This window comes from Pantherophis guttatus, chromosome 8 (assembly GCF_059756535.1).
Source record: "Pantherophis guttatus breed Tessera chromosome 8, ASM5975653v1, whole genome shotgun sequence".
In the NCBI taxonomy this organism is placed as follows: domain Eukaryota; kingdom Metazoa; phylum Chordata; class Lepidosauria; order Squamata; family Colubridae; genus Pantherophis; species Pantherophis guttatus.
Window position 1 is genome coordinate 25,558,518 of NC_142070.1, and position 26,733 is coordinate 25,585,250.

The 26,733-nt window shown below is 35.9% G+C and overlaps 1 protein-coding gene across 1 annotated transcript in view; it reads left to right on the forward strand.

Moving 5' to 3' along the window:
- LOC117679973 (uncharacterized) overlaps nt 1-26,733 on the forward strand; it is a 294,700-nt gene that overhangs the window by 198,265 nt on the left and 69,702 nt on the right. The window contains exon 4 of the mRNA XM_087874976.1: nt 25,986-26,089. Within this exon, the coding sequence (XP_087731102.1) occupies nt 25,986-26,089 (104 nt within the window). The remainder of the gene's footprint in view (nt 1-25,985; nt 26,090-26,733) is intronic.

The window sequence follows — 26,733 nt, forward strand, 5'->3', positions numbered from 1 at the left end:
GTCTGGTTTGGCTCTGCAACCAAACAAGACAGACACAGACTTCAACGGATAATTAGAACTGCAGAAAAAACAATTGCTGCCAACCTGCCTTCCATTGAGGACCTTATACTGCAATGAGTCAAAAAGAAGGCTGTGAAAATATTTGCAGACCCCTTGCATCCTGGACATAAATTGTTTCAACTCCTACCCTCAAAACGACTCTATAGAGCCCTGCACTGAGGGCATATGCACCTAAGACAAATTCCTTGTGTGTACAATCACACTTGGCCAGTAAAGAATTCTATTATTCTATTCTATTCTATTCTATTCTATTCTATTCTATTCTATTCTATTCTATTCTATTCTATTCTATTCTATTCTATTCTACTCTACTCTACTCTACTCTACTCTACTCTACTCTACTCTACTCTACTCTATTCTATACATGAGTCAAAAAGAGGGCTGTGAAAATATATACAGACCCCCGGACATAAATTGTTTCAACCTCTACCCTCAAAACGACACTATAGGGCACTGCACACCAGAACAAGTAGACACAAGAACAGTTTTTCCCCAAATGCCATCACTCTGCTAAACAACTAATTCCCACAACACTGTCAAATTATTTACTAAGACTTACTATTCTTCTCATCCTTCCTAGTACCTATCTCTTCCCACTTATGGCTATAACCATGTTGTTTGTATTTTTACAATTTATATTGTTTTATTGTTTCCTAGTATGATTTTATTGCTTATTAGTAACCTATGACTATCACTAAGTGTTGTATCTTATGATTCTTTATGAATATTTTTTTTCTTTATGTACACTGAGAGCATATGCACCAAAGACAAATTCCTTATATGTCCAATCAAGAAAGAACTCTATCCTACAAGTTATAATGTAACAGATAATTGAGTGATTCTGGTAATATACAAACTCTTGAGATTATTGGTGTTCTTGAGATCATTGGTGCACCTTAGCTTTTGCTTTCCCCCCCAAGAATTTTACTAAAATTTATTACAAAATAAATATACAAAAGGGAAAAAGGTTTAGGGTTAGAACTAAGAAAAAAGATGAAAAGCATGCAGAAAGAAAGAAAAAAAAGTAATGACTTTCAATATCTTTCAGTGCAGTAATATACAATATCAAAAAAAATCACAACTCAACATTTTGCTTTGCATTTCTCAACATTTCAAGCCATTCCTATAACACAATCGTTATAAGCATCAAAACGTATAAGCATCAAAATCAAAAGTTTCATTTTTTTTTCAGGTTCCCTGGTCACAAAAAGGAGAGATCTTCCTGTCTTCTCTGTAGCTGCTATATACTCTGGAAGGAAACTTTCCAGAGAATGAACAAACATATTAGGTCACAAGTAATAATATGTTAAAGCATATAAATTTAATAAATAAATACACAAAAATAAAAGAAAAATAATAGATAAAATAAATTCCCCAAAAGATCTCAATCTAAATTGGCCCTCTGGTGCTAACTATTTAACTAAAATGCACAATTCCTAACTGCATGAATGATGTAGTTTGTCAAGATTTCATTGGGGTATAAGTCATATAAGAACACTTAAAATTGCTTCTGAAGTTGTATTTTTCTATAGTTCAGAAAATTGACAATAATGTATCTGTATTTAATAAGCCTGTTCAACAACTGTGATTTCTCCATCTTACCAAGTTTATGGAACTGAGCCCAGCCCACATATTCTTAAGTAATTAAGAGTATACTATTGCATTTCCTTAGATATCTTGGCAACAGCCCGTTTAAACAGTTTATGCCACATACAGTATTCTATTTTTAACTTTATTCATTTGTAATGTGGTCTAATGGATATGTATCTGGTGCTTTCTTCTTGCAGAAATAAAGTTATCAGAAACTATTCTTCCCAAAAGCCATGCCTCAAATTTTGGTTATGATAAAATAAAGAAACAAAGATTGCTCAATTGATCCATGAAAAACAAAATCCATATTTGAGGAATCATGGGCCACAACTCAGCCTTTTGATCTTCCATGAGCCTTAGGAAGTCATCCAGTGTTGTGACAACATTATTCAAAAAAGTGGATCAAAAATATTGTCTGTTTTGTTTCCCCCAGAAAAATTTGGATGGAACTAATGTAGAGAAAATTACAGAAATATTTCCCAACTACATGAGATATTTCAGTGCTAATGGCCATATGTGGACCACAGGCCACAGATTGCCCACCCATGGTTTAACAAAACAAAACAAAATGCAAGCTTTATATTTTCATAGAAGAACATGAGCAACAGTAATCTAATAAATCCCTCTGGAGATGGCTAAAAAACTATAGGATGCAGTAGGACTGCCAAGTTGCCAAAGAGAAGGAATCTCACAATGGCATATCATATTCACTGCTGGAAGCTCTGCGAGGTTGTGGGATAAAAAGCATATTATGGATGTGTGAGCATTTAACTGAAACATCAATTGAAGCACCCCATGAAATCAGGTTTATGTTAATTTTTGTGCTGGGTCTTTTCCACACCACAGCAAGTTATCAATAGCAATAGCACTTAGACTTATATACCTCTTCAAAATGCTTTACAGCCCGCTCTAAGAATCAGCCTATTGCCCCCAGCAATTTGTGTCCTTATTTTACTGACTTTGGAAGGATGGAAAGCTGAATCAACCTTGAGCCAGTCAGGATTGAACGGCTGGCAGTCGGCAGAGTTAACCTGCAATACTGCAGTCTAACCACTGTGTAACCATGACTCTTATCAGTTAAGTTCACATCCTCTTCTGTTCCAGTGGCATAGCTATTTTTTTGACATTATACTTTATTGAGCCAGCCTGCTTCTCTTGTCTCAGCTAATGAACAAGAAATATTGCCTCAAAGCTGCAAACGTAACACACCCTAGCCCTATCCATATAAACCTTTGGAAACTTTGTCTTGCCAATGTGTTCTGTCCAGCTTGCAACAAATCAAGCTTGTCACCCATTTCTTACAACCTCCTGTGACCTGGTGGAGGGGCAAGTCAATGGACAATTTTCAATGACATGATAAATTTAGTACCCATTGAATGCAATGACAAGGGACTTCCTTTTAGGACAGGCCAAGCATCTCACAAACTCCAGCAACATCTTCCCACAAAGCCAAGTCACTGGGCCATTTTTTAGTGACATGCCCGTCAGGTAAAAACTGAAGTTTTAAATCCTATGTGAAATTTCTTATTCTAAAATTGGAATGAATACTTTCTACCTTGGTTCATCATGTGGCTTTTTTATGGGCTGTGTCTTGGATTATTTGTACCCTCCTGGACTATTTTTCCCCATACCTTATGTCTTTGCTTTTACCTAAAAAGAGATTACGAGAAATATTTTAAAGAAATTATTGTAGTGAAATTGTTGAATGTATTTAGCTAATTTAGCTGTATTTCTTAAAAGGCTATTATATCTTCCCATTTGGTTTCATTTGCAGCCATTCCTTCCCCCCAAAGCATCAGCTTCAAGCATTTTTATACTTTACCACTAGACTTGCTGGATGATATTTTTTTCCTACTTGCTGTTCAAATTGTGAAGCTGTTTGTATCAAATCAATTTTGCCCACAAATCTCAAATCACAAACTCAAAATTAATCATGCACTATTTAAAATTCAAATCTCCAATCTGAAACCAGTTAGGCTTGTCTTGCAGCAACCTACAGGGACCTATAAGCATTTGGTATAAATTAAATGATGAAAAAGTGATAAAACAAGCATATACCCAGGTCATAATAGAAACCCAATTCTTCTGTACTTGCATCCCAATATTGAATGCAAATATGAAAGACAAATCATTTGTGTCATGATGTTATGATGCACATTGCATTGTTTATTAAAGGGAAATAAAACATTTTTTTTTACTGTGATTGTTTGTGGAAATGACCTGGGAAACAGAAGGAAGATTTGCAAACTGGACAAATAATGTGTTAAAGGTATCTCAACCACGGAAAGGGAGATGTCTTGGAAAACATTCCAGAAGAAACCTTCTAGCCAAGAGCTTTCCTAGTTTTCCAGAGAATAAAAGGAAAGGAGGTGGGGGGGAGAAATATTTTCGGTCTTGCTATGGTTTTTCTTGCCTAAGTGTAAACATTGCCTTTCTCCTATTGAAGTTCATTTTGTTAGATAAGGTTCAGTGTTCAAGTCTGTCGAGATCCATTTGGGGTATTGGCTATTCCTGCCAGTCTGGTGTCATCTGCAAATTTGATGAGTTCCCCTTCTATTCTCTTATCTAAATCATTTATGAAGATATTGAAGAGTACTGGTCCTAAGGCAGAACCTTGGGGTACCTTGAGATGGGATTTGAGCTTGACTCAAAAGAGATGTAACACTTTTTTTTCATCATTGTTGTAGTGAATAATTGTTTTCTGCAGTTTTATAAATGTTCGTTGTTTACCTTTTGTGGTATTTGAGAAGTGAACTCTGAAATATAATGGTCAAATTTGTCCTTTTTGAAGATTTTATTTTTTTCTCTCTCTCTACTTCATCTACACGTGAAAAAGAGGTAGCAACTGTCAGTTTTTAGAGTTGATACAGATGAAACACACATTTTGGCTTTTAGAACCCTCTGCTGGAAATCTTATATCCGCAAACCTGGTCCTTCTGGGTACTTTCTTCTACCTTTATAGTATCATTAATGATACTAGCACTTCCATCAGTAAAAACCAAAGGACTATGGAGCCAAAAGCTGTAAAAGCTGTTCAACATTATAGCTTGAAAGGATAGTAAGAATTAGAAACACTTTAGTAGATTCTTTGGGGGAATGCTAAACATTGCTGGATAAAATCATCAGCAGAATGTTCCAAGACTAGCATTTAACATTTGGAAGAAAGACAATCAGACCTGAAAATCTGATTGTCCTGAGATCATGAGGCAGAAAAGTTATAATTCTCCTTATATGTCAGAAGCCAAACGCCACCAGAAACAAGAATTTGCATTAATCTTTTCCATTTAATTTATAACAGGCTGTAGGGAAATATTACATAAATGTAAAAAAAGAACCAAAACATATTAACTGAAGTAGAAATTAGTTATTAAACAAATTATTTGTAAACTGCTTTTCTCTTAACACTATTCTGAAGATGATTTTGAAAATGTTACAAATACAAAACCTATTAGCTAGGAACTACTACTGCTATTGGTAACATTTAGTCTGATCCCATAAGTTAGTGATCTATAACTACATTTATAGATATGATTTTAAAAGCAGTTCAATAATTTTTTATTCAGTGATAGCTTCAATGATAGAATTATGGATTAACTCCCCAAAATTGAAAGATTCAATTAAACCTGGCTTATTGCTTGTCTCTTAATATATAACATATACTGAGGAGTGAGGGGGCCTTTTTTTTATTGCAAAAGGAATCCCTTCCTCCATTTCAGGTAAAAGTCCAAGCCTTGGCAATGTAAAACCAATTCATCTAATTACAGATCAAGCCAATCACTTGCTATCTTATAAGGCTAGAGGTCAGCAGTCCAGTATAAGCAATTAGTTGAGTTTCTGTGGTATTCCTAATACTTGCACTTCAGATCTGTAGCCCAATTCCCTGGCCTGATTTCCCTCTGTCCCATTGCTTCGAGTAATGTAAATTGTATCTTGTCCCTAGGTAATCGAGATCAGCGTTGTCTTGTCCGTCCACTCGCTGTTGATGCCCTCTCAGTGCTGCGATAATGGTTTTGGTGGGCAATCAGACAAGAAGCCTTCTCGACTCATCTCTCATAATAGGTTGTCCTCCTCAGGCAAAATTGAATAACCCCCGATATGGCCTGAAGGCACGCAATACAAATTCAATAAGTCTGCAGTGTCAATGCCCTGTCTTTTTTTTTTTTTTTTTGGCAAAGCAAGTAATTATTCCACACCAACATTCAGTAATAGGAGAAAGAAACAGCATGAGATAGCTTTGTCCGCCTACCTGAAAACATTACGTTAATGGGATATTTCTCTAATAAGAAGTAATTCCATCTTTTTCCAATGCCCCTTTGCTCCCAGATTTATCTCCTCCTGAACATTTCAAGTATATGTTTTGTGAAGGCTTTTAACAGCAGCATCTGTGGGAAAGTTTAACAACTTCACTGCTGTTGTTTAATATTTTCCACTTTTATGGGTTACAGTTGTGCTGTCTTTGCTTTTACTGATTTGTCAAAGATTTATTATAAACCAAATACAGCTGTTCTTCCTTTTCCATAAACTGAAGCTGTTTTGGCAATCCTAGTTTCCACTATGAAAATAAATTTAAAATAGTTTTTCTTCTCGTACAGAGCATCTGCAGCCAGTTGTCATTTAGTGGTCAGTTGGGTGCCAAATTGGTGGTCACCTCACTTTAGTGGAAAGCAAATGCCTATGATTTAAAAATAAACAGCCAAAAAGGCAAGCAGATGACCTCTCTCTCGTTTTCCAGCTAATTCCTTTAGTTAGCTCCCTAAGAGAAGTTAAACAGTTTGTATATTCTGCAGTTCTATTTATATTGGTTAATTGTGCATTTTAAAAACCTTTACCTTAGACTAATATTATGGCTATAATTTATTAACCTTAAAACGTTTTACTACCATATATACTCACAAAGATAATCCTGGAGAATCTTTTAAAAGAAAAAAATATATTACCACTTTCTGCAGTAAGAATTAGGATTGTAAGAATATCCACCTGTAAGTGGATATATATATATATATATATATATATATATATATATATGTATGTATGTATGTATGTATGTATGTATGTATGTATGTATGTGTGTGTGTGTAATATATACCTTGGATAATGGTCCACTCTTTGCAGTACATGGGAGTCTTTTTAACCAGCCATTCAATACTATAAATTGATTAACTGTTGAACATAATCTTTTTTTTCTTTTTTGGGTTGTTGTTCTTGTTTGTTTTGTTTTATGTTATTTTGTTTTTGTTAGGTAGAGGATTCAATAAATTCTTGTTGGAATAGAATAGAATAGAATAGAATAGAATAGAATAGAATAGAATAGAATAGAATAGAATAGAATAGATGTTTTGGATATGTTTTGCACAGAAAGTAAATTATTCATTTCTTAAGGTTAGGACATTTTCTTTTCTCCTGAGAACTTTACAAGTGTAATAAAGACCCCTGTGAAAATCATTTCCAGGACTGGTTTATTATTGTGGGACAATTTCCTTTGGAGCTTCATCACAATTCTTATGTTGTGATTGTTTTAGATATTTTCCTTTCCCAAACTGAAAAAAAAAAAGCATTTTATCCATTTTGGCCATTAGGTTTCAGAATATTGCTGCCCATATTTTACAAGTGCAAGTTATGAGGTTATAAACACTAAAAATAAAATGCTGAAAATATGCATATTCTGAGATTTAATGAAGATTTTCCTTAAGAAGGCTTTATAGCTAATAATTTCTGCATTTTCCCCCCTTTTATCCCACCTTCTGTTTCTGTTACTCGATTAAAATGCCATTTAAAGGGAGCCTTGGCATCATTGCACCGGCTGGAAGAGTTGGAGGTTGGAGGCACCGTGCTGCGGTGGTTCTCCTCCTTTCTCTCCAACTGGTCACAGTTTGTGTTGGCAGGGGGGCAGAGGTCAACCTCGAGGCCTCTAATCTGTGGAGTGCCGCAGGGATCGGTCCTCTCGCCCCTTCTGTTCAATATTTATGTGAAGCCACTGGGCGAGATCATCCGTGGCTTCGGGGTGAGATACCACCAGTACGCTGATGACACCCAGCTGTACATCTCCACCCCAGGCCACCCCAACGATGCCCTTGAAGTGATGTCCCAGTGCCTGGAGGCTGTGCGGATCTGGATGGGGAAGAACAGGCTCAAGCTCAAGCCTTCCAAGACTGAGTGGCTGTGGCTCCTGGCATCCCGATATGGTCAGTTGACTCCATCACTGACTATTGGGGGTGAGTCTTTGGCCCCCACAGAAAGGGCTCAGAATCTGGGAGTCCTCCTGGATATGCAGCTGTCCTTGGAGGAACATCTGACGGCTGTAACCAGGGGGACCTTTTGTCAGGTTCGCCTGACTCGCCAGTTGCGGCCCTTTCTTGATCGGGATTCCCTGTGCACAGTCACTCACGCCCTCGTCACCTCTCGCCTTTACTACTGCAACGCTCTCTACATGGGGTCCCCTTGAAGAGCACCCGGAGGCTCCAACTGGTCCAGAATGCAGCAGCGCGGGTAGTGACGGGAGCAGCATGGCGGTCCCATGTAACACTGCTCCTGCGTGAGCTGCACTGGCTCCCAGTGGTCTTCCGGGTGCGCTTCAAGGTGTTGGTCATCACCTTTAAAGCGCTCCATGGCATCGGGCCTAGCTATCTTCGAGACCGCCTGCTGCTACCTACGACCTCCCATCGACCTGTGCGCTCCCACAGAGAGGGCCTCCTCAGGATGCCATCAGCCAATCAATGTAGGCTGGTGACCCCCAGGGGGAGGGCCTTCTCTGTGGGGGCACCTACCCTCTGGAATCAGTTGCCCCCAGAGATAAGGAGAATCCAAGACCTCAGTGCCTTCCGCCGTGCCCTTAAAACCCACTTTTTCCAGCAAGCCGGGCTGGCTTAAGAAGAAATTTTTAAATGTTTTAAATTGGTTTGTGATTTTTAATTTTTGGGCCAAATTTATATATATTTTTAATTGTTTTTTAATATTTATATTTCATGTTTTTAACTCTGGCTGTACACCGCCCTGAGTCCTTAGGGAGAAGGGTGGTATATAAATTGGAAATAAAATAAAATAAAATAAAATAAAATAAAATAAATTTGATTTAGTCAGGAGAATTTGCTACTCATATATTCTGGTGACATTCCACCATAAAATTAATCTCAGTTTATGTTTTTTTACCAGTTAAACTTCACCTTTTACTCCCATTTTTTTTCAATAAATGAGGCACTGTTAGTAGAACAGCCCAAATACTAAAGTCAAGTATAACACAGTAGCCAATAAACGAGTGATGGAATTCAAATTTTTTTACTATCGGTTCTATTGGCATGGCTTGGTGGGTGTGGCAGTGGAAGGATACTGCTATATCTCCATTCCCACCCCAATCCAGGGGAAGGATACTGCAAAATCTCCATTCCCACGCCACTCTGGGGCCAGCCAGAGGTGGTATTTGCCAGTTCTCCGAACTACACAAAATTTCCCCTATCGGTTCTCCAGAACCTGTCAGAACCTGCTGAATAAACCCCTGCAATAAACTTTTCAGATTTTTTTTTGATAGGAATAAAGGGGGTATATTAGTAGCCTTTCTTTAAAATGTAGATTTCATTATTTCAGTGCAAAGCTAAAAAAAAAAAAATTGCAAGAGAAGATCTAGCACATTAAAGAAGCTAACACTGGAATAATTCCAAGCTATTTTCATAGTTCTTATACAACAATGTGATATGGGAAATGATCATGTTGCATTGGTGCATTCATAAAAGAAGATACAGCCATTATATTATTATGCAGCGGTGGTAGGGAGGAGGGGATAATTTCTTTAAAAAAAACGAATACCCTAACTCTCAAAAAATCCAGAAACCTTCTTCCAATGCTGGCCAAAATCCTGGTACCCACCCACTATAGCTAGGCCCTCCTAAGAGATTGTCCATTCTAATAGACCTTATAATAGACCTTTCGCTTTCAAAAAGAAGCAAAATGTTTCTTAATACTTGGCAAAGGCAAAGTGTAGGTAGTTCTTTATATAAACCATATGATTTGCCACTATCCAAAAACCAAACAGGCCTCTATACACTAAATGAAATGAACAGTTGGATTGGCTGAATAAAAATTATTATTTAATTTTTAAATAACAAGCTTTCAGCATGAACTTATGATAAAAACATCTGAACAAGTGCACTTTTTCAACTTGATCAAGAAAAATGATTGATGTTGAAAGTGTGTTTATGTGTTTAACAAAGAATTGCTTGTTTAATTTCTTATGCATTCATCAATGCCAACAAGATATAAACTCATCAATAAACTTGAATGATTAAAAATTTAAAAATAAACTTACTTATTACTGTATTGAATATCTCTGTAAGGCAGAATTATGGAGTGTAGTACAAAATTTTCCAAATAGAAACCCCGTCAACAAATAAGTACTATAGTTATCTTAAATCATGGTGTTAGAGTTTCATTTTCCATGTAATCCCTTGGCATATTTATTATACTTATCAGAAAGCAGTAATGCACCAGTATTTTTTACTTTTCCTCTACAATTTTATGAAATCTTATCCATATTTACTCAAAAGTAAGCATTATTCTGTCCACTGGAATTTACTTTCACTTCTAGGTAAGTGTACATAGAATTGCCACTTTAAAGCTCTTCTCATTTTAATACAGAAGAGATCTGAAAGTATTCATTAAAATTATTTACCGCAAAGTATTTCAGATAAGATAGTCCTCGATTTACAACAGTTCATTTAGTGACTGTTTGAAGTTACAGTAGCACTGGAAAAAGTGACTTATGACCATTGTTCACATTTATGACCATTGCAGCATTCCCACAGTCACCTGATCAAAATTCAGATGCTTGACAACTGGCTCACATTTATGATGGTTGCAGGATCCCGGGATCATGTGACCTACTGACAAGTCAATGGGGAAACCAGATTCACTTAAGAACCAGGTTACTAACTTAACAACTGCAGTGATACCTTAACAACAATGGCAAGAAAGGTTGTAAAATGAAGCAAAATTCACTTAACAGTCTTGCTTTGCAATGGAAATTTTGGGTTTAATTGTGGTCATAACTCTTAACTTAACAAGTGCCATGATTCTCTTAATAACTGTGGCAAAAAAGGATCATAAAATGGGGCAAAACCAGGGGTGAAATCCAGCTGGTTCTGACATGTTCTGGAGAACCGGTAGCAGAAATTTTGAGTAATTCAGAGAACCAGTAGCAGAAATTTTGAGTAGTTCAGAATACCACCTTTGGCTGGCCCCAGTGTGGGGTGGGAATGGAGATTTTGCAATATCCTTCCCCCAGGAGTGGGGAGGGAATGGGGATTTTGCAGTATCCTTCTCCTGGAGTGGGGTGGGAATGGAGATTTTACAGTATCCTTCCCCTGCCATGCCCACCAAGCCACACCACGCCCACCAAGCCAAGCTCACAGAACTGGTAGTAAAAAAAATTGGATTTCACCACTGGGCAAAACTCATTTAATAACTGTCTCACTTAGCAACAGAAATTTTGGGTTCAATTGTGGTCGTAAGTCAAGGACTGCCTGTAATGATCTGATCAATCATGGGAGGGTGTATGTGTGTGGAGAAATAGAAAAAAGAAAAAAATATTTCTTCTAAGTCATACATTTGCTCATGAAGAAATAAACTGTGTGCAAATGTACTGTATTGTTTAGGAAACACGACTGAAGCATTGGGTGAAAGTTGGGCAAGCGCCAGCTCTATCACAAATCTTTCATTTAATTTATAAAATCCCTTTGTGTGGCATAAATTTACATTTCATTGTGTAGCTTTGCTTTCTATCTTCAGTAAATAGATGAACATCCAGTGGAAAAGCTGTGTAATTATTATTATTTTTTTAAAAAGTGGACTGAATTCATTAGCTTTCCGGCACCATCTCTTAAAAGTCAGCACCGTCTTCCCACAATAGTAATTATCTGGTTACCTTTTTGGAAATGTATGTAAGAACAAGTTACAATATGGTGACTAAAGTATCAGTTCTAAGTCTGTTAAATTAACTTTTAGATCCCATTCTACACATTAAAACAGCATTTTCCCTTTATCCATATTCTCAACGATTCTTGAATTATACAAGGATCTACATTAATAGGTGACTCTTGCCTGTTGAAAATCAGAATGATCCCTTTTGTCTCAGAGAAGCAGTAGCCAGCTTAGTGCCAAACAATAGGAATGGGGGGTAATTCAGAAACTTCATGGTTGGTTGATTACATAGCAAGGATAACTTAATTCAATACTGTACTAATAACTTATATACTGTAGATAAGGAAAAAAGTGACCTTATCATCTTAAAGAGAATTGCCAAAGCTTGCATCACCTCTTACTGCAGAGTTGAATATTAAATGGAAGAATAGGAAGGGCTTCCACCATATAGTCCTCAGTTTCTAGGGTCTGGAATAGATCAACATCACTCTGCATTAAGCTATAATGAAATTCTATTGCAGCACCATGCACCATATTGCTGGCTGATTACATAGCAAGGATAACTTAACTCAATACTGTACTAATAATTCATAAACTATAGATAAGGGGAAAATGACCTTTTCGTCTAAAAAGAGAACTCCAATATCTGCATTGCTAAATAATCTCTGGAATCAGAAATGTTGAATAAATGTTCCAGGAAGAATCTTTCTCCCCCCCCCCCTTTTCTTTGATGTGTAGCATCATCTGTAGTATGTTACTGCTAGTATTGGCCCATGAATCATGAAAAGTTTCTTTGACTTTGCATAATCAAAGAAAAGAAAAAAGGCCAAGGCAAGAGTTTAAGTTGAATTTGTTACTCAAATTTTGATTGAGACAAACAAATTATCTTATTCTTTTGGTTGTGTAGGAGGATTGAGACTGAATAATGTCACCCAGATGGTTATTAATTAAGAGGTGGTTGTGCCATTGTTCAACATTAAAAATATGTGTGAACAATGGCAGCTCTTATCAGTTTCAGGTTTTTAATTGCTGTTCTTTTATATAAATTTATAAACTTTCAGGAATAAATTATTGTAGAACAAAAGCAGGACAAACTATCCATAGTAAAAGGATTAAGATAAGTATTCTGTCACCACTTTTTATGTGGTCATATATGCAAATTATTTCTCCCCAACACAAAAGAGAGCAGAAGACATACATGAAATTCGTAAAGGAATATATATATATATTTGTTTTCTCAGGTTTTCGCGGGTGTTTGTATGTAGGTCTTTGGTTATTCGGGTCTTCCCCCACGTAAAATTGGAAGTGTCTTGGCGACATTTCGACGAAGTCTCATTCGTCATCTTCAGGCTGGTGTTCTCTTGCTCCTGGAAGCACGAAGCCGAGAACACCAACCTGAAGATGACGAATGAGACTTCGTCGAAACGTCGCCAAGACACTTCCAATTTTACGTGGGAGAAGACCCGAATAACCAAAGACATATATATATATATATATATATATATATATATATATATATATATATATAAATGGTCTAATCCAGAATATATATATATATATATATATATATATATTGGGGTACATTTTGTAGAATCATAGTTTAACGGTAGTCAGGAATTATGGATGTTATTAGTGTGTGTTTTTTTTATTTTGTACTCTCTTAATGTGGTGACTCATGGCTAAGACGCTGAGCTTGTCAATCGAAAGGTCGGCAGTTCGAATCCCTAGTGCCGCATAATGGGGTGAGCTCCCATTACTTGTCCCAGTTTCTGCCAACCTAGTAGTTCGAAAGCACGTAAAAAATGCAAGTAGAAAAATAGGGACCACCTTTGCTGGGAAGGTAACAGCGTTCTGTGCACCTTTGGCATTTAATCATGCTGGCCACATGACCACGGAGATGTCTTCGGACAACACTGGCTCTTCAGCTTTGAAACGGAGATGAGCACTACCTCCTAGAGTTGGGAATGACTAGAACATATGTGTGAGGGGAACCTTTACCTTTTTAATGATAGCTATTTTCAAAACATTGTGTTGAACTAAAAGAATTTGAAATATGTATCAAAACCAGTGGTTGATAGTTGATCCTCACTCGTTTGTAACCATGTTGATCTTATACAGATCCTTTATAGAGTTTCCCAGAGAATCAGAAATATTTCATGTATTTATATCCTGCTACCAATACTTAAAATTTGTCAAAATTTAAAACTCTCTAATTAAGAAATGGGGCATTCTATACTGGCATCATCAATGTATGTTGGAAAACATCTATGTTATTATCTCTTAGCAGTTATCCTTATTTCTCTAGTGTTACATTAACTATTAACATTCCAAAACATAGCCACCGATGTATAATTCATTCATGGCCAAAGGCCATCCAAACTTATTTATCTGTCATGGCGAATTTGATACAACATCATAAATTGCTCAAGCCATTGAAAAACAATAAACTGAACATGTTACAAGAGTGGGCAGTTCCTTTCATTGGTATTGCATCTTTCAAGATGACAGGAATCCTCAAGAGACCAGGACATTCTTAGTTGTATGAGTTTGTGACTAATAGGTAGTTTGATGTGACAAGAGCTAAGTGTCTGGGGAAATAGAAGCATCTTTAAACTCAAAAACCTTTGTGTCTCATTCTTCTTCAGGGTTATTGTTCCAAAATCTATAGGGGCCTCTTTTACAGTTTGCATTTACAGACAATATGCAATCAGCAAGAACTCTGTAGTTTTTCTGTCAGTATTGATTTGCTGTCATTCAATTCTGTAGCTAATTTGCTTGTTAGCAGTGCTTTGAAAGGAATATTATAATTTGGTTGTATAAAAATTTTAATGACTTTAATACATTTACATCTATATTAAATTTTGCATGATTAAATAATGCAGTATGTCACAAAATGTTATTGAACTTCTACATGTGAAAAATATGTTACAAAATTAAATTTTATTTCAATGTGCTTATATGGGATTCTCATGCAAATTCCAAATCAACCTTTTGAATTCTGAGGTAAAAATTCAGATAATTCTGTATATCTCAATGTCTCATCACTATGCAATGATTTAAATATCAAGTTAGTTAAATAGTTTTAAAATTCAGAAGCCATCAAATAATTTGAAACTGCTAATTTCATTTGTTAATAATCTGAGAATTAGTGATATGAAACTGAGAAAGAGTCTTTAACTAAACAGGAATCCCAAACTCTCTAGCTCGTCAACCCATTCATAAAATTTCAGATTGTTCACCAACTGCCAAGCATTTATTATATAAAATAATTTAATAAATATTACTTTAATAGTACTACAAATAATCACAAATAATGCACTTCCTCCTCTGCTTTCTCCTCAGAACAAAGCTCTCTAACTAAAACAGAAAAATTAAAAAAAGAATAATTGAGCAACTAGACCAGCAGAAAACAGTTGAATACAATTGACAGCACTGAAGTTTGTTCCAAAGAAAATATTAAAAGATATCAATACTGTAATATCAAATATAAGCATCAGTGACTGCAAGAAACAAACCAATTAATGTACAACACAGCTGCAACTGTAACTGAAGATTTTGGATGCAAAATCAACAAACAAAAAAAAGCTAAGTTCATCCCCAAAATGGAAGATTTTGGTGTAAAATAGGTTCAGTAAACTTAGATCAGATGCAAGGACATTAGACCAAATGAAAGGAAAAAAACCCCAAAGATTAAGAAGATAAAAATAATATATTATCAAGAAACATCATTTAGAGACAAGGAAACAAGGAAGTACTAGAATTTAAATAAAGTAGCAAATAACAGCCATAGACAAGAAAATCAGCAGATATGAAGCACACATTGCACATTATAGGAAGAAGAGGTTCTATAAAAAGACAATAGTGAACATTACAAAGAAAAACAGTGCAATTCTGGGCATAGCTATGGAACAATCAAAAGAAATAAAACAAAAATGCATCTTGGTTAAAGAAGGTGGATAAGAATAAAACAGAAGCTGAAATGAAAGAACTGGTAGAGAAAAGTGCAAGATCAAGAATTAGTCAGTACCAGGTGAAGATGAATGAACTGCATGGTCTTTGGTTGAAACATCTGCCTGGGCTATACCCACTCATTGCAAACCAGTTTAACAATATATTTAAGGAGGTAGAATTGAAGATTGGTTAATATCTGATAATGAAAGATCCAAGAAAAGGGGAAGCACCAGGCAACTACAGGGCAATTACCTGCTTAACAACAACCTTCAAATTGCTCACAGGTGTGGTAGCTGATACAGTCCAACAGCATTCAGTGGAAAACAGGTTCTTTCCATCTGAACCAGGGGTGAAATCTAAAATTTGTTACTACCGGTTCTGTGGGCGTGGCTTGATGGTGGTGGTGGGGTAATGTGACTGGATGGGCGTGGCCATTTTTTTTTTTTTTTACTTTTAAAACCATTTTTTCTACAACCTCTTCGGCTAAGAGGTTGTAAAAAATGTTTTCAAAAGGCTCTGACGATCCCAGCTGATCGTTTTTTTAAAAAGCCCCTGCCGATCAGGGAACTCAGCTGGGATCGTCATAGCATTTAAAAGGAAAAAAAACTTGTTTTCTTTTAAATGCTCTGACGATCCAAGCTGATCAGGGAACTCAGCTTGGATTGTTAGAGCATTTAAAAGAAAACAAGAGGTTTTTTCTTTTAAATGCTTTTGACGAGCCGCGCGATCATCAGAGGCTTTTTTTTTTTTACTTTTAAAAGCATCCTTTCGGCCGAAATTGTAGGAAAAAAATGCTTTTAAAAGTAAAAAAAAAAAGCCTTTGATGATTATGTGGCTCAGCTGGGCATGGGGGGGGGCGGGGATTTTTGCTACCGGTTCTCCGAACCACCCGCCTCCATCGCTACCGAATCGGGCGATTAGGTCCGAACCGGGAGCATTTCACCCCTGATCTGAACCTAAAGGAAACTGTTTAGACAGCAGAGGAACAAAAGATCATCTCATTCAGAAGATGGTTTTGGAAAAGTGCAAAAAAAGAAAGACTAACTTGATTGTAACTTGGATTGATCACAAGAAAGCATTTGACACCCCGTTCCATGATTGGGTAATCAAGAAGTAACATAATTATTCAATTTCCAAATCCTGTCAAAGTAGAGGAAAACCAACCATTCTAGTTAAACATATAAGGAAAATGACAGCATCATTTTGAAGTCTTGCATTTTACTGATAGAGAGCCAAAGGAACTACAGAATGAAATCAAAGGTTATTAAACATGAATGTGAAAATAGAATTGAAATTTGTTGCTATTTCTGGTTAGCTAATAAAAAAATCATTTTCAATAGAACTAAAAATGGGAAATCAGTAAGGGTTTTGCCTTCAATAGATCAGATTTAGGAAGAATTAAAACTTAAACTGGCATAATGACTTTTTAAGACTCCCAGCAGTCAATATTTTTCTTCTTCTGTATTATCTATCTATCATCTATCTATCTCTCCATAAAATAGTGTAAATGAAATTATATTTTTAATTGATGTCATAAACCTCTGTATAGGCAAATCAGTACCTGAACTTTAATCCAATATTAAAATTACTTGTAAAAAAATAGTGGAGCAAGTGTTACATTTTTTGTTAAAGATATATTAATCTCATCTCAAAGGAGCTATCAATGTTACAACTAACCCCGGAGCGGTAAAACGAGCTGTAAAATAGATTTGATGTTGGAATATTATAAATTCTGTCATTATGGATAAGATTAACGACACAGCCTGGTGATCATCTATTGCTTTTAGTGCTATGGCAATGTCTAACACATGTCCTGCTTAGTAATTATAGCTGACTTAGTGGAAATAAAGGGCATGAGAGGGATACTCTGGAATAATTATGAATAATAGAGAGACAAATGCTTTGCACAAGTGAATAGGGAGATTGTAATTTCATGGGGGCTGATTTCAGAAAGGGTTAAGTCACAAATAAATTAACAGCTTTAATGCAAGAATAAAGTTCTAATTTATTTTCATTCATCTGAATTATAAACCAGAAATTCACATGATGTGTAAGATATGTCTTTGGGGATCTATTCAAGTTATTGCTGAAAGCAACTTTTAAAGCAACTTTTTGAGTCTAGATTTGCCATATTGGGATATATTATCAAATCTTTTTTTTACTCTTGTTATCTGTTTTGGAATAAAATATATTTGACAATGACACTAATGCTGAAAAATTCCACTTAGCAAATAGGTGGTAAAACATACTATTGCAATGTTTGGGTGGAAGTTGGAATCATGACTTTATATCAATTATATTAATTACTATTACTAAATTCAAATTAAATATGGTTTCCCAGTAGATAACATTTGGCATTTTTATCTACCTATTGAGTCTTTCCAAAGGAGTCATCTGGGAAGGCAGATATTATTGTTTCATGGTGTAGAAATATCACAGCAGCATGTACAGTAAGCTGTTCAAGGAATTATGACTGTACGACGCATATAAATGTATTATATTGAGAAATAGGAAAAGTGATAAGATTCCACATGTTAAAGAATTGCTTTTTGCAAATGTGTGACTGCTTTGTTTTTAGAAAAGGCAAAGTTTTGTACTAATTAAAGAAGAAAGCAATATGTAATACAATGGCAGAGATTGTATGAGATTTTATTTTAGGTTTTGAAACCTAAAAAAATTATGTACCAAAAATATTGATGCTTTTCTTTTTGATGTTTTTATCCATTTTGTTATCCAGGTAACAGGTTATGTGATAATACAATTTAGGGTTAGGAGACAAGTCTACTCTTTTCTTTTGAATCAAAATGTTGTTACTTTTTCCCACTCCATATAAATATACAGCTAGTTCATGACTTACAACAGTTAATTTAGTGACTGTTAGAAGTTACAACAGCAAGTGACTTATGACCGTTTTCACATTTATGACTATTGCAGCTCCCCATGTTCATGTGATTAATATTCTGACCGGAGGTGGTATTCACTTACCTTCGCTACCGGTTTGCATATGTGAACGCATGCTCCACCTCTGCACATCTGGAGGGCCTTCCGCGCATGCGCAGCATGTCAAAAACAGCACGTGATGACGTCTGGGCGGGTGGGTGAAGCCTCCCTTAGCCGCCACTACACCCAAACTGGATAGAACCGGCTGAATGCCACCACTGTTTTGGACATTTGGACATCATATTGCCAAATAGTTGCTTGGCCTTGGGTCATGTGATCCCCTTTTGAGACCTTCCAACAAGCAAAAGTCAATGGAGAATCCAGATTTACTTAACAACTGTGTTACTAATTAAGCAATTGCAGTGATTCACTTAACAACTGTGGCAAGAAAGGTCATAAAATGAGGCAAAATTCACTTTATAAATGTCTCACTTAGGATCAGAAATTTTGGGTTCAATTATGGTCATAAGTCAAGGACTACCTGTATGGATTATTCTTTGCTAATCCTACAAGGTGATTTGTGAAACTCGAATTGATATCGTTTGGAATAGAAAGTTCATCTTTGGTAGTATATGCAGTTTTAGTGTTGTGATACAGTCTAGCCAAGAAAGTTTTAGTTTTTCCATCTTTCAAGATCTTGCTTTATATCTTTCCATAATTTATTACAATTGTTACTTCAAGCTATAATTTAAAGGAAAATTGGTAGAAAATGCTTTGCAGATGGTATGTAACTCCTTCAATAATTTCCATGTTAAACAAATCATATAAAATACATGTTGGAAATGCTACAACCAAAGAGGGACATTTTATCATATGTGGTAATCATGTTTGAAAAAAACTCTCAAAAATAGTAAAAAGAAATACATCAAAATATTGATAACATTTTAGTTAGGTTCATTTAGCTTATGATTGTTAATTGAAATACCCTGTATTTTGCTCTGGGAAGTCTGGGGGGAGGGTGGGATGGGGGGAAGGGGTGGGGAGGTGGTGGGGGGGAGGGAAAAAGGGTGGGGGGAATACTGGGGGAAAAAATTTGTAAAACTTTTCAATAAAAAAAAATATTGATAACATTTTTAAACTAAAATTTGAAGTAAAACCACAAATATTTCTCTTAGCTATAATTCCAAAATAGACAAATGAAAAATGTTGCAATTTGCTAAGATACCTGCTGACAGCTGTAAGAACGAATTTGGCATAACATAGGAAAAATGAAATTTTGCTGATAATACAAGATTGGGAGATCAAAACTGGAGGGTATGAAGCAATGGCAAAACTGATATTATACAGTATATCCACAACATAAGTCTAACCAAATTTAAACAGGATTGGCTCTTTATATACTATACATCATACAGCAAGGCAAATTAGACATTTGGAAGATGGTTTTTAGGAAAAAAAAGTTATGAGGTCAATCAAAAATAATAGATGAAATGACTTCAACAGACACTAGCAATAAACTTCAATGTTCAACATTTGATGTACAATATGAATATTTAGATTGTGGTAAGTAGTTGAGGAAAAAACGGAAGGGCAGGAAAGAATAGATCACTAAAGTTTTTCCATAATATTTTACTCATGCTTTCTTAATAGGTATTTTTACTTTACTGTGTTTTTTATGTCTTTGTTCTGGTATAACTTTCTTAAAATTTATTAATAGCATAAGTAAAAAAAATAAAATAAAAATTATCAATTTAAAACATGCTGTGCAGGCTGGATTTATACATTATGCTAAAAAAAGGGATGTGTGATTTAGGACTTTGATCCAATGCAGAAAACTAAATTAAAAACTTCTCAATACATGAATGTGCAGCTTAAACGAATTAACGAGAAGACCCCTTCTTTCATATAATTGGTTCCTTCTCCAAATTGCCCTTCCTGTTCACAATTTTTTTGCTAACATATAACTAGACTATGGTCCTTATTTGTCTTGCACAAAACTCTTCTTCTGGATATTCCTACATATTTCTGGAGAATCCTGGCATATTCCTTCTTCTTTAAAGTAAAATCTGTTTCTCAAGGTCAGATGCAGACATTCTTAAATAAGTCTAGTCTATTACAATTAACAAAAGGTAGGTGGGGATCCTTTCATTTATTTTAGAGTGAGAGGCCTCAAGTTAGACCATTTCATGATAAGCCACAATGTCAAAATGATGAACATGTCATGAAGTTACTGAACAAAGAGCACAATTTAGCACTTCTGTAACAATACACAACATAAGAACTGTAGGTAACATATAGTACATACATGTATAGTTTATACATGTAATTCCCATGCACACCCTAAATGGATGTGTGGCATCAAGCTTATTGTACTATACAGGTAAGAAAAAGAGGTCCAACAGCAACAACAATAGGCAATTACTGGAATTCTTTCTTAATGTCATTCTTATTTCTTGCAACAAACTGATCAGAGAAGCGTGTTCTTGAATCACTTCTTGTATGACTTCCAGTTCTGGAAACAGTCAAGAGAATTCTGACAAGAGAAGCCTCTTCCATAATTTACTTCCTGAAAGTCTTAGTTCTGGTGCCACAAACTGGGCACAATATTCAAGATTGTATCTTACAAGCATTGAATATAAGGTAGCTTTTATAACTTCCTCGTCCACAGGAATATGACTCAATCTTTCTCCACATTTTTGTTTTGGATCTAATCTTGCTGATTATTTGTTTAGCTTGTGGAGACTGTAGTTTCTATAGTTCCGTGATATTTACTTCTTGTAGACAGAATGTTAATTCCATAGCATAGGATTTTATTTTTATGTCTACAAGTTGGCTTAACATTGTCCCTATCTTAATTGTGATCAGTAATGTCTTAATATTCTGGAATGAACTTTCAAATTTAAAATCAAAAGGAAAAAATGCCACATGAGGACCTCCTTTGAAATAATTATTAATGTTTACCTAGCAGCCTTGAGTGTTTGTATGTATGTGCATGCATCGTATGAGTTTTAAACAGATTTAACTGAAATATTTTTATAGGCTATCTGGAATCTGGAGATAAAACTATTTCTGGTAATTGGGAATACAATAAAATGTGAACTTTGGACCAACTAATCCGCCCCCCCCCCCAAAAAAAAGAATTTATAATTAATAACAAAAAATAAACATTTTTGCCAGATCACAAGCCAGCAACTTTCTGTATGTTGAGTGAAGGTCTTAACCATTCTGCTGTTTTAGCATGGTTGATAAAAGAAGGTATGGAACATCTTAGAAGTGCTGATAAGCACTGATTCAACTAACGGCTCAGTCCTTATTCTGCAAGAAGCAATGGATTGTTGGGACTACTCTGAAGTCAACTCACAGGCTCTAGTCCAAGCCAACAGGAGCATTTGAGGCAACATTACAGAGAAAAGTAAGCATAGTAGAGAAACATGAGCTGCAGCACTTTGAAGGTAAATGTGGGATTAATGGAGGGTAATATCACCCATTTCTGCCATTTAAAAATACTTGTCTGTCCATTCTGGGAACAGGATAACCAGGCAGTGCATATCAGTGCTATCTTACTTGCTAGTTCATTCCTGGTGTAAGGAGTCTATCTAAAGAAAGTAGTGGAGACTATATTTCCAAAGTTATTATTTATCCATTAATATGACTGTATATAGATAATCCCATAAGTAAGGATATTTGATAGAGGTAGGTGGCTGAAAGAGTAATGTATTTTAATGAGACTAATAACTCATGTTTCTATCTAGCTTAGAATTATATACACTGCTGGCAAAGGGTACAGGTTGTCTGTTTGATCTTAATTACCAGATCTAAACCACAAACAGTACATAGTATGGTTGCTGAACCACTCTTGCACTTCAGAGGGTAACATTCACTCAATGTTAACAAAATTCAATACAGTAGATCGGTGTTTCTCAACCTTGGCTATTTGAAGACGGGTGGACTTCAAGTCCCAAAATTCCCATGCCAGCAAGTCTGACCGGAGAATTCTGGAAGTTGAAGTCCACCCATCTTCAAATAGCTGTGGTTGAGAAAAACTACAGTAGATAATCTAATCTGATGCTCAGAAGAGGAATTTTAGTTATCAGTGGAATATGCAAAAAGCTTTGCCATCCCACAAAGAAGGAAGGGTGTGGGCAACAGCTTCTAAATATAGTTTTTCTATATTTATAAATTTTAAACTTAGGAAGAATTCACACCCCAGCAGGTTGGAAAGGAGCTGGTTCTTCCATATCACTGCAAGTTTTAGGAGTGTCAAACTCATGTCATCACGGTAGTGTCACATGTTGTATCAGGACTTTTTCGCCTTCGCTAAAGCGGACATGGGCGTGATCAGTACATGACGCATCCAGCCCATGGACCAGGAGTTTGACAGCCCTGGTTTAGAGAAATAGTAGCTATAACTTTATCTGTGTGAGGATGTGCCTGTAAGTTTGTGCTAGAGACAGATTGAGTGATTTTTGCCCATTTCAGATACTAATACATTATACTAGTTACTATTAGCATTCTTTTGTTGTTTTTGTCCTTCAAAGATGATTTAGCTTTTTACTTTTTAATATGATGTTTTGGGTTGATAGATTTATTTTTGAATCAAGAATGCAATTAGTTTGACTAGCTAATTATTATTGGCTACATGAATTTTAAGTCCTGTTTTTATTCACAGGTGTAAGGCTGGTTATTGAATAATTAAGTGGGAAAATTCTTGTTTGACTTTGGAGATGGAACTAATTAATTCATCTGGATTTTTACCATTTGGAAATGACAGTGATTATTTAAGGTGTTCCTGGACTAGTCATTAACCAAAATAAATCTTCTGACTCTGATATGAAATGTTCCCTTTACATCTATTCCAGAAACAAAGCACTTGTTTTGGAATATTTTGTTATGGTGAGATAATAGAACTAGGAAAATAAAGTTCAAAAATTAATATAAATGTATCTCTGTGATTAAGTAAAACAAACAAACACATAACTGATACACATAATAAGTGAAAAATAATTCATTCCATTAAATCAAAATATTGTTTTCTAAATTTTATAGTCAAACAATATATAACTTAGTCTGTGTCTGTACTTGTTACTGTGTATGGTTATATTTAGGATGTTGTCCAACTTCCTAAGAAAATCAAGAAAATCCCATGTTGTCAATCCTAATGTAAGCAATCAACAAGAATCTCCTAAAATATTTGTAGCTACAAGCCAGTTAGATGATATAATCAGAATTTGAGCAAGGCTTGTTTTGATTAGAAATGTTAGTTAAAAGTTTCATTTAGGATGCTTTGTGAGATGTTTTGAATGTTTCACATGATGATTAGAATACACTCCCCACTCCCCCCAGGGTAAAACTATAGTATCTGAACTATTGTGAGCAGGTTTGGGAAATTTCAGTCCTGCCAATTGCAGATTTCTTTCCAATGTAAGAACCAGCTGGAATGAGATTTATTTTTCAAAATTGTGGCAATTAAACTTCCGAATCTAATTCCACCAGTTCCTGTGGTTTTAATAAAGCAGATTTTTAAAAGTTTAAATCAAATATGCTTAAAGCTGCTTCTTCCTCCGTGTGTGTGTGTGTGTGTGTGTGTGTGTGTGTGTGTGTATCTATCGAGGCACCTGGTCTACCCCAACATGTGGGAGGGAACAAACTGCATCCCTTTCACCTTTCAGCTCCAATCCAGGAAAACTCTATCTCTCCCCTGGCTCAAGCTGATGAAGGGAGGAGAACTTGTGGCTCAGAGGTTAATACAACTGACTAACATGCAGGCAGCCCAAGTTTGACTCCAAGTAAGAGTATGGCTAGCTGATGAGAGCTAAATAGCTTGAAATAGATCTATACTAGTCTCCCTTTATTTCTTTATCAGCGAAATATAACACACACACACATACATATATACACATACACCTATGTGTATATGTATATATCCTAAGGTAAGCAGTTGCCCATGCATATTGCAGTATATTTTTTTACTTTAAAAACACATTGTTAGGCTGTATGTTAATTTGAGTGCAATTGCAATTGAAGGGCAATGAAAAACAAGAGCCCAGGTTTGATGGGATTATTAGGATACTATATGGCTCTGAAGTCATTTGGCAGGTGACTTGAAGGAATGGTTAGTTCTAGTAGGCATCTCCACATCTTTGCTCACCTTCTAGAGAGATGGTTGGGATGACCTTGGTATAAAGGTTGAGCAGAGGCTCTGGTATAGCTATGTCGAGATAGTGATGTGCATCAAGAGGATGAAGTGATTTATGCAACTATTGCTTGGACTTTTTCTTCTTCATTTAATCCATGGCACCATCCAGTAAAAGAAGGGCCCAGTGTGAGGACTTGTTATAGGTTGAATGGATGGTAGAACAATTCTCAGGGTGGATAGCCCTGAGTTCAGTGCATCAAGACAGTTTTGTGCATCAAGACAGCCTGGGAAGAGTATGTGTGTAGAAGGGAAAAAGGCACCCTACCTTGGGAAATAACCATCTCATTCTACTAACTATCTCACTCTACTTGCCAAATCTGCTATTAACCTAGCTCACTGATTAATGGATAGTGTCTTCCATTACAAGTTTCAATCTCACTTGTTGCCCCAGTGAGGCTACAACTGAATATGCAGCAAAGGCATAATGAAGAGAAACGGTTGGAGCAAGAAAAATATCTTCTCAATGTACTTTATAAACAATAGCCAATGTGGTATTGGAAAAGATCCCAATTTCTCTTTTTGTTTGCCCTGACCTTTTCCCTCTCAGTTTCTCTTTCATCTAACTGCAAGTTCAGATTTTCTTCTAATCAGATGCTGTTGGTCCCTGGATGAACTTGCTCTGGGTCTCAGACAATAGAGTGGGTAGAAGTTATGACAACAATCTTGCTTTACAAGTACACACTATCAGGTTTACACAGAAGCTGCAGATAAAATAAAACTTTTCTACAGCTATGCCTATATATAGTAAATGTCAATCCAAAAATAAATATAAGCTGAGAAGGGAATGGCTATCTCAAAAATAAAACCCAGCTTTCAGAAACTATGTCAATTTAATTATTTTATCATTTCCATGGAAAATATATTACTTTATGAAATCACGAGGTTGATCATTGTTTAATCTTATTCAGAGAGAAGATACAGAAAAATAGGCATCTTTATTTGTTCCTCAATCTTATACCTAATAAATAGACTTTTCCATAGATAGGCAGGCTTGCCACAGATTTTGGTACCACAGATCATTTGGAAGCACTGGTGGGTAGTAAATTTTTTACTACCGGTTCTGTGGGTGTGGCTTGGTGGGTGTGGCTTGGTGGCATGGCAGGGGAAGGATACTGTAAAATCTCCATTCCCTCCCCACTCCAGGAGAAGGTTATTGCAAAATCCCCATTTCCTTCCGATCAGCTGGGACTTGGGAGGCAGAGAATAGATGGAGGCAGGGCCAGTCAGAATTTTTACTACCGGTTCTCTAAACTACTCAAAATTTCCGCTACCGGTTCTCCAGAACTGGTCAGAACCTGCTGAAACCCACCTCTGTTGGAAGTCACAGTACTGCAAAGTTTTAGAAACAAGCTCTACCTTGAATCATTTTTTTTCTTGTTTTGTTTGCTTGTTTTTCCCTTAGGTTTCCAGATCTGAAAGGCAACACACTATGGCTTCCATTAACGCAATGGAATTTAATGACTCTAGAAAGTTGTATCACTGGATTTTTAAGAGGAATGGCAAAAGGTAATACACCTTGCTTCTTACATCATTCAGAAGTTACAGGAAGCTTACTTTTCTTTTCGTTCCTTTGCTGGCTTAAACACCAGCTCCTATTGTCTTGGGGTAAAAAAAAAAAAAGATCAAGGACAGCAAATTATACTTATGTCCCTTGGCAAGCCTGACCCTATCTATTTTCTCAATACTGTAAGAACAGTAAATTGCCAATCAAGCAAAATTGTGAGGAAAGGCAAACAGTTCCATTTGTTTCTGACCCAAAAGAGCTGCCTTCCTTTGTCTCACTTTTCTTTGTATATTGTCATATGAGTTGGTGTATAGTAGATATATCTTCATTTGAGTCAGTGAGCCTTGCTTTCTCTCCCCTCACCCTGCTAAGTAAGGGGAACTACTTATATGAGACATTTTTGGGAAGCAGTGTTGTTTCAAAATTGTGATAAATAACCAAGCAAATTAATTAACCAGAAATAAACAGCAGTTCTATAGAGGGATTTGCAACTCTGTTAATAGGGGATGGGTATTTAAAATAGAACATAATAACAGAGTTGGAAGGGCCTTGGGGGTCTTCTAATCCAACCCCCTGTTCAGGCAGGAAACCCTATAACATTTCAATGGTTGTCCAAACTCTTTTTAAATACTTCCAGTGGGAGAAT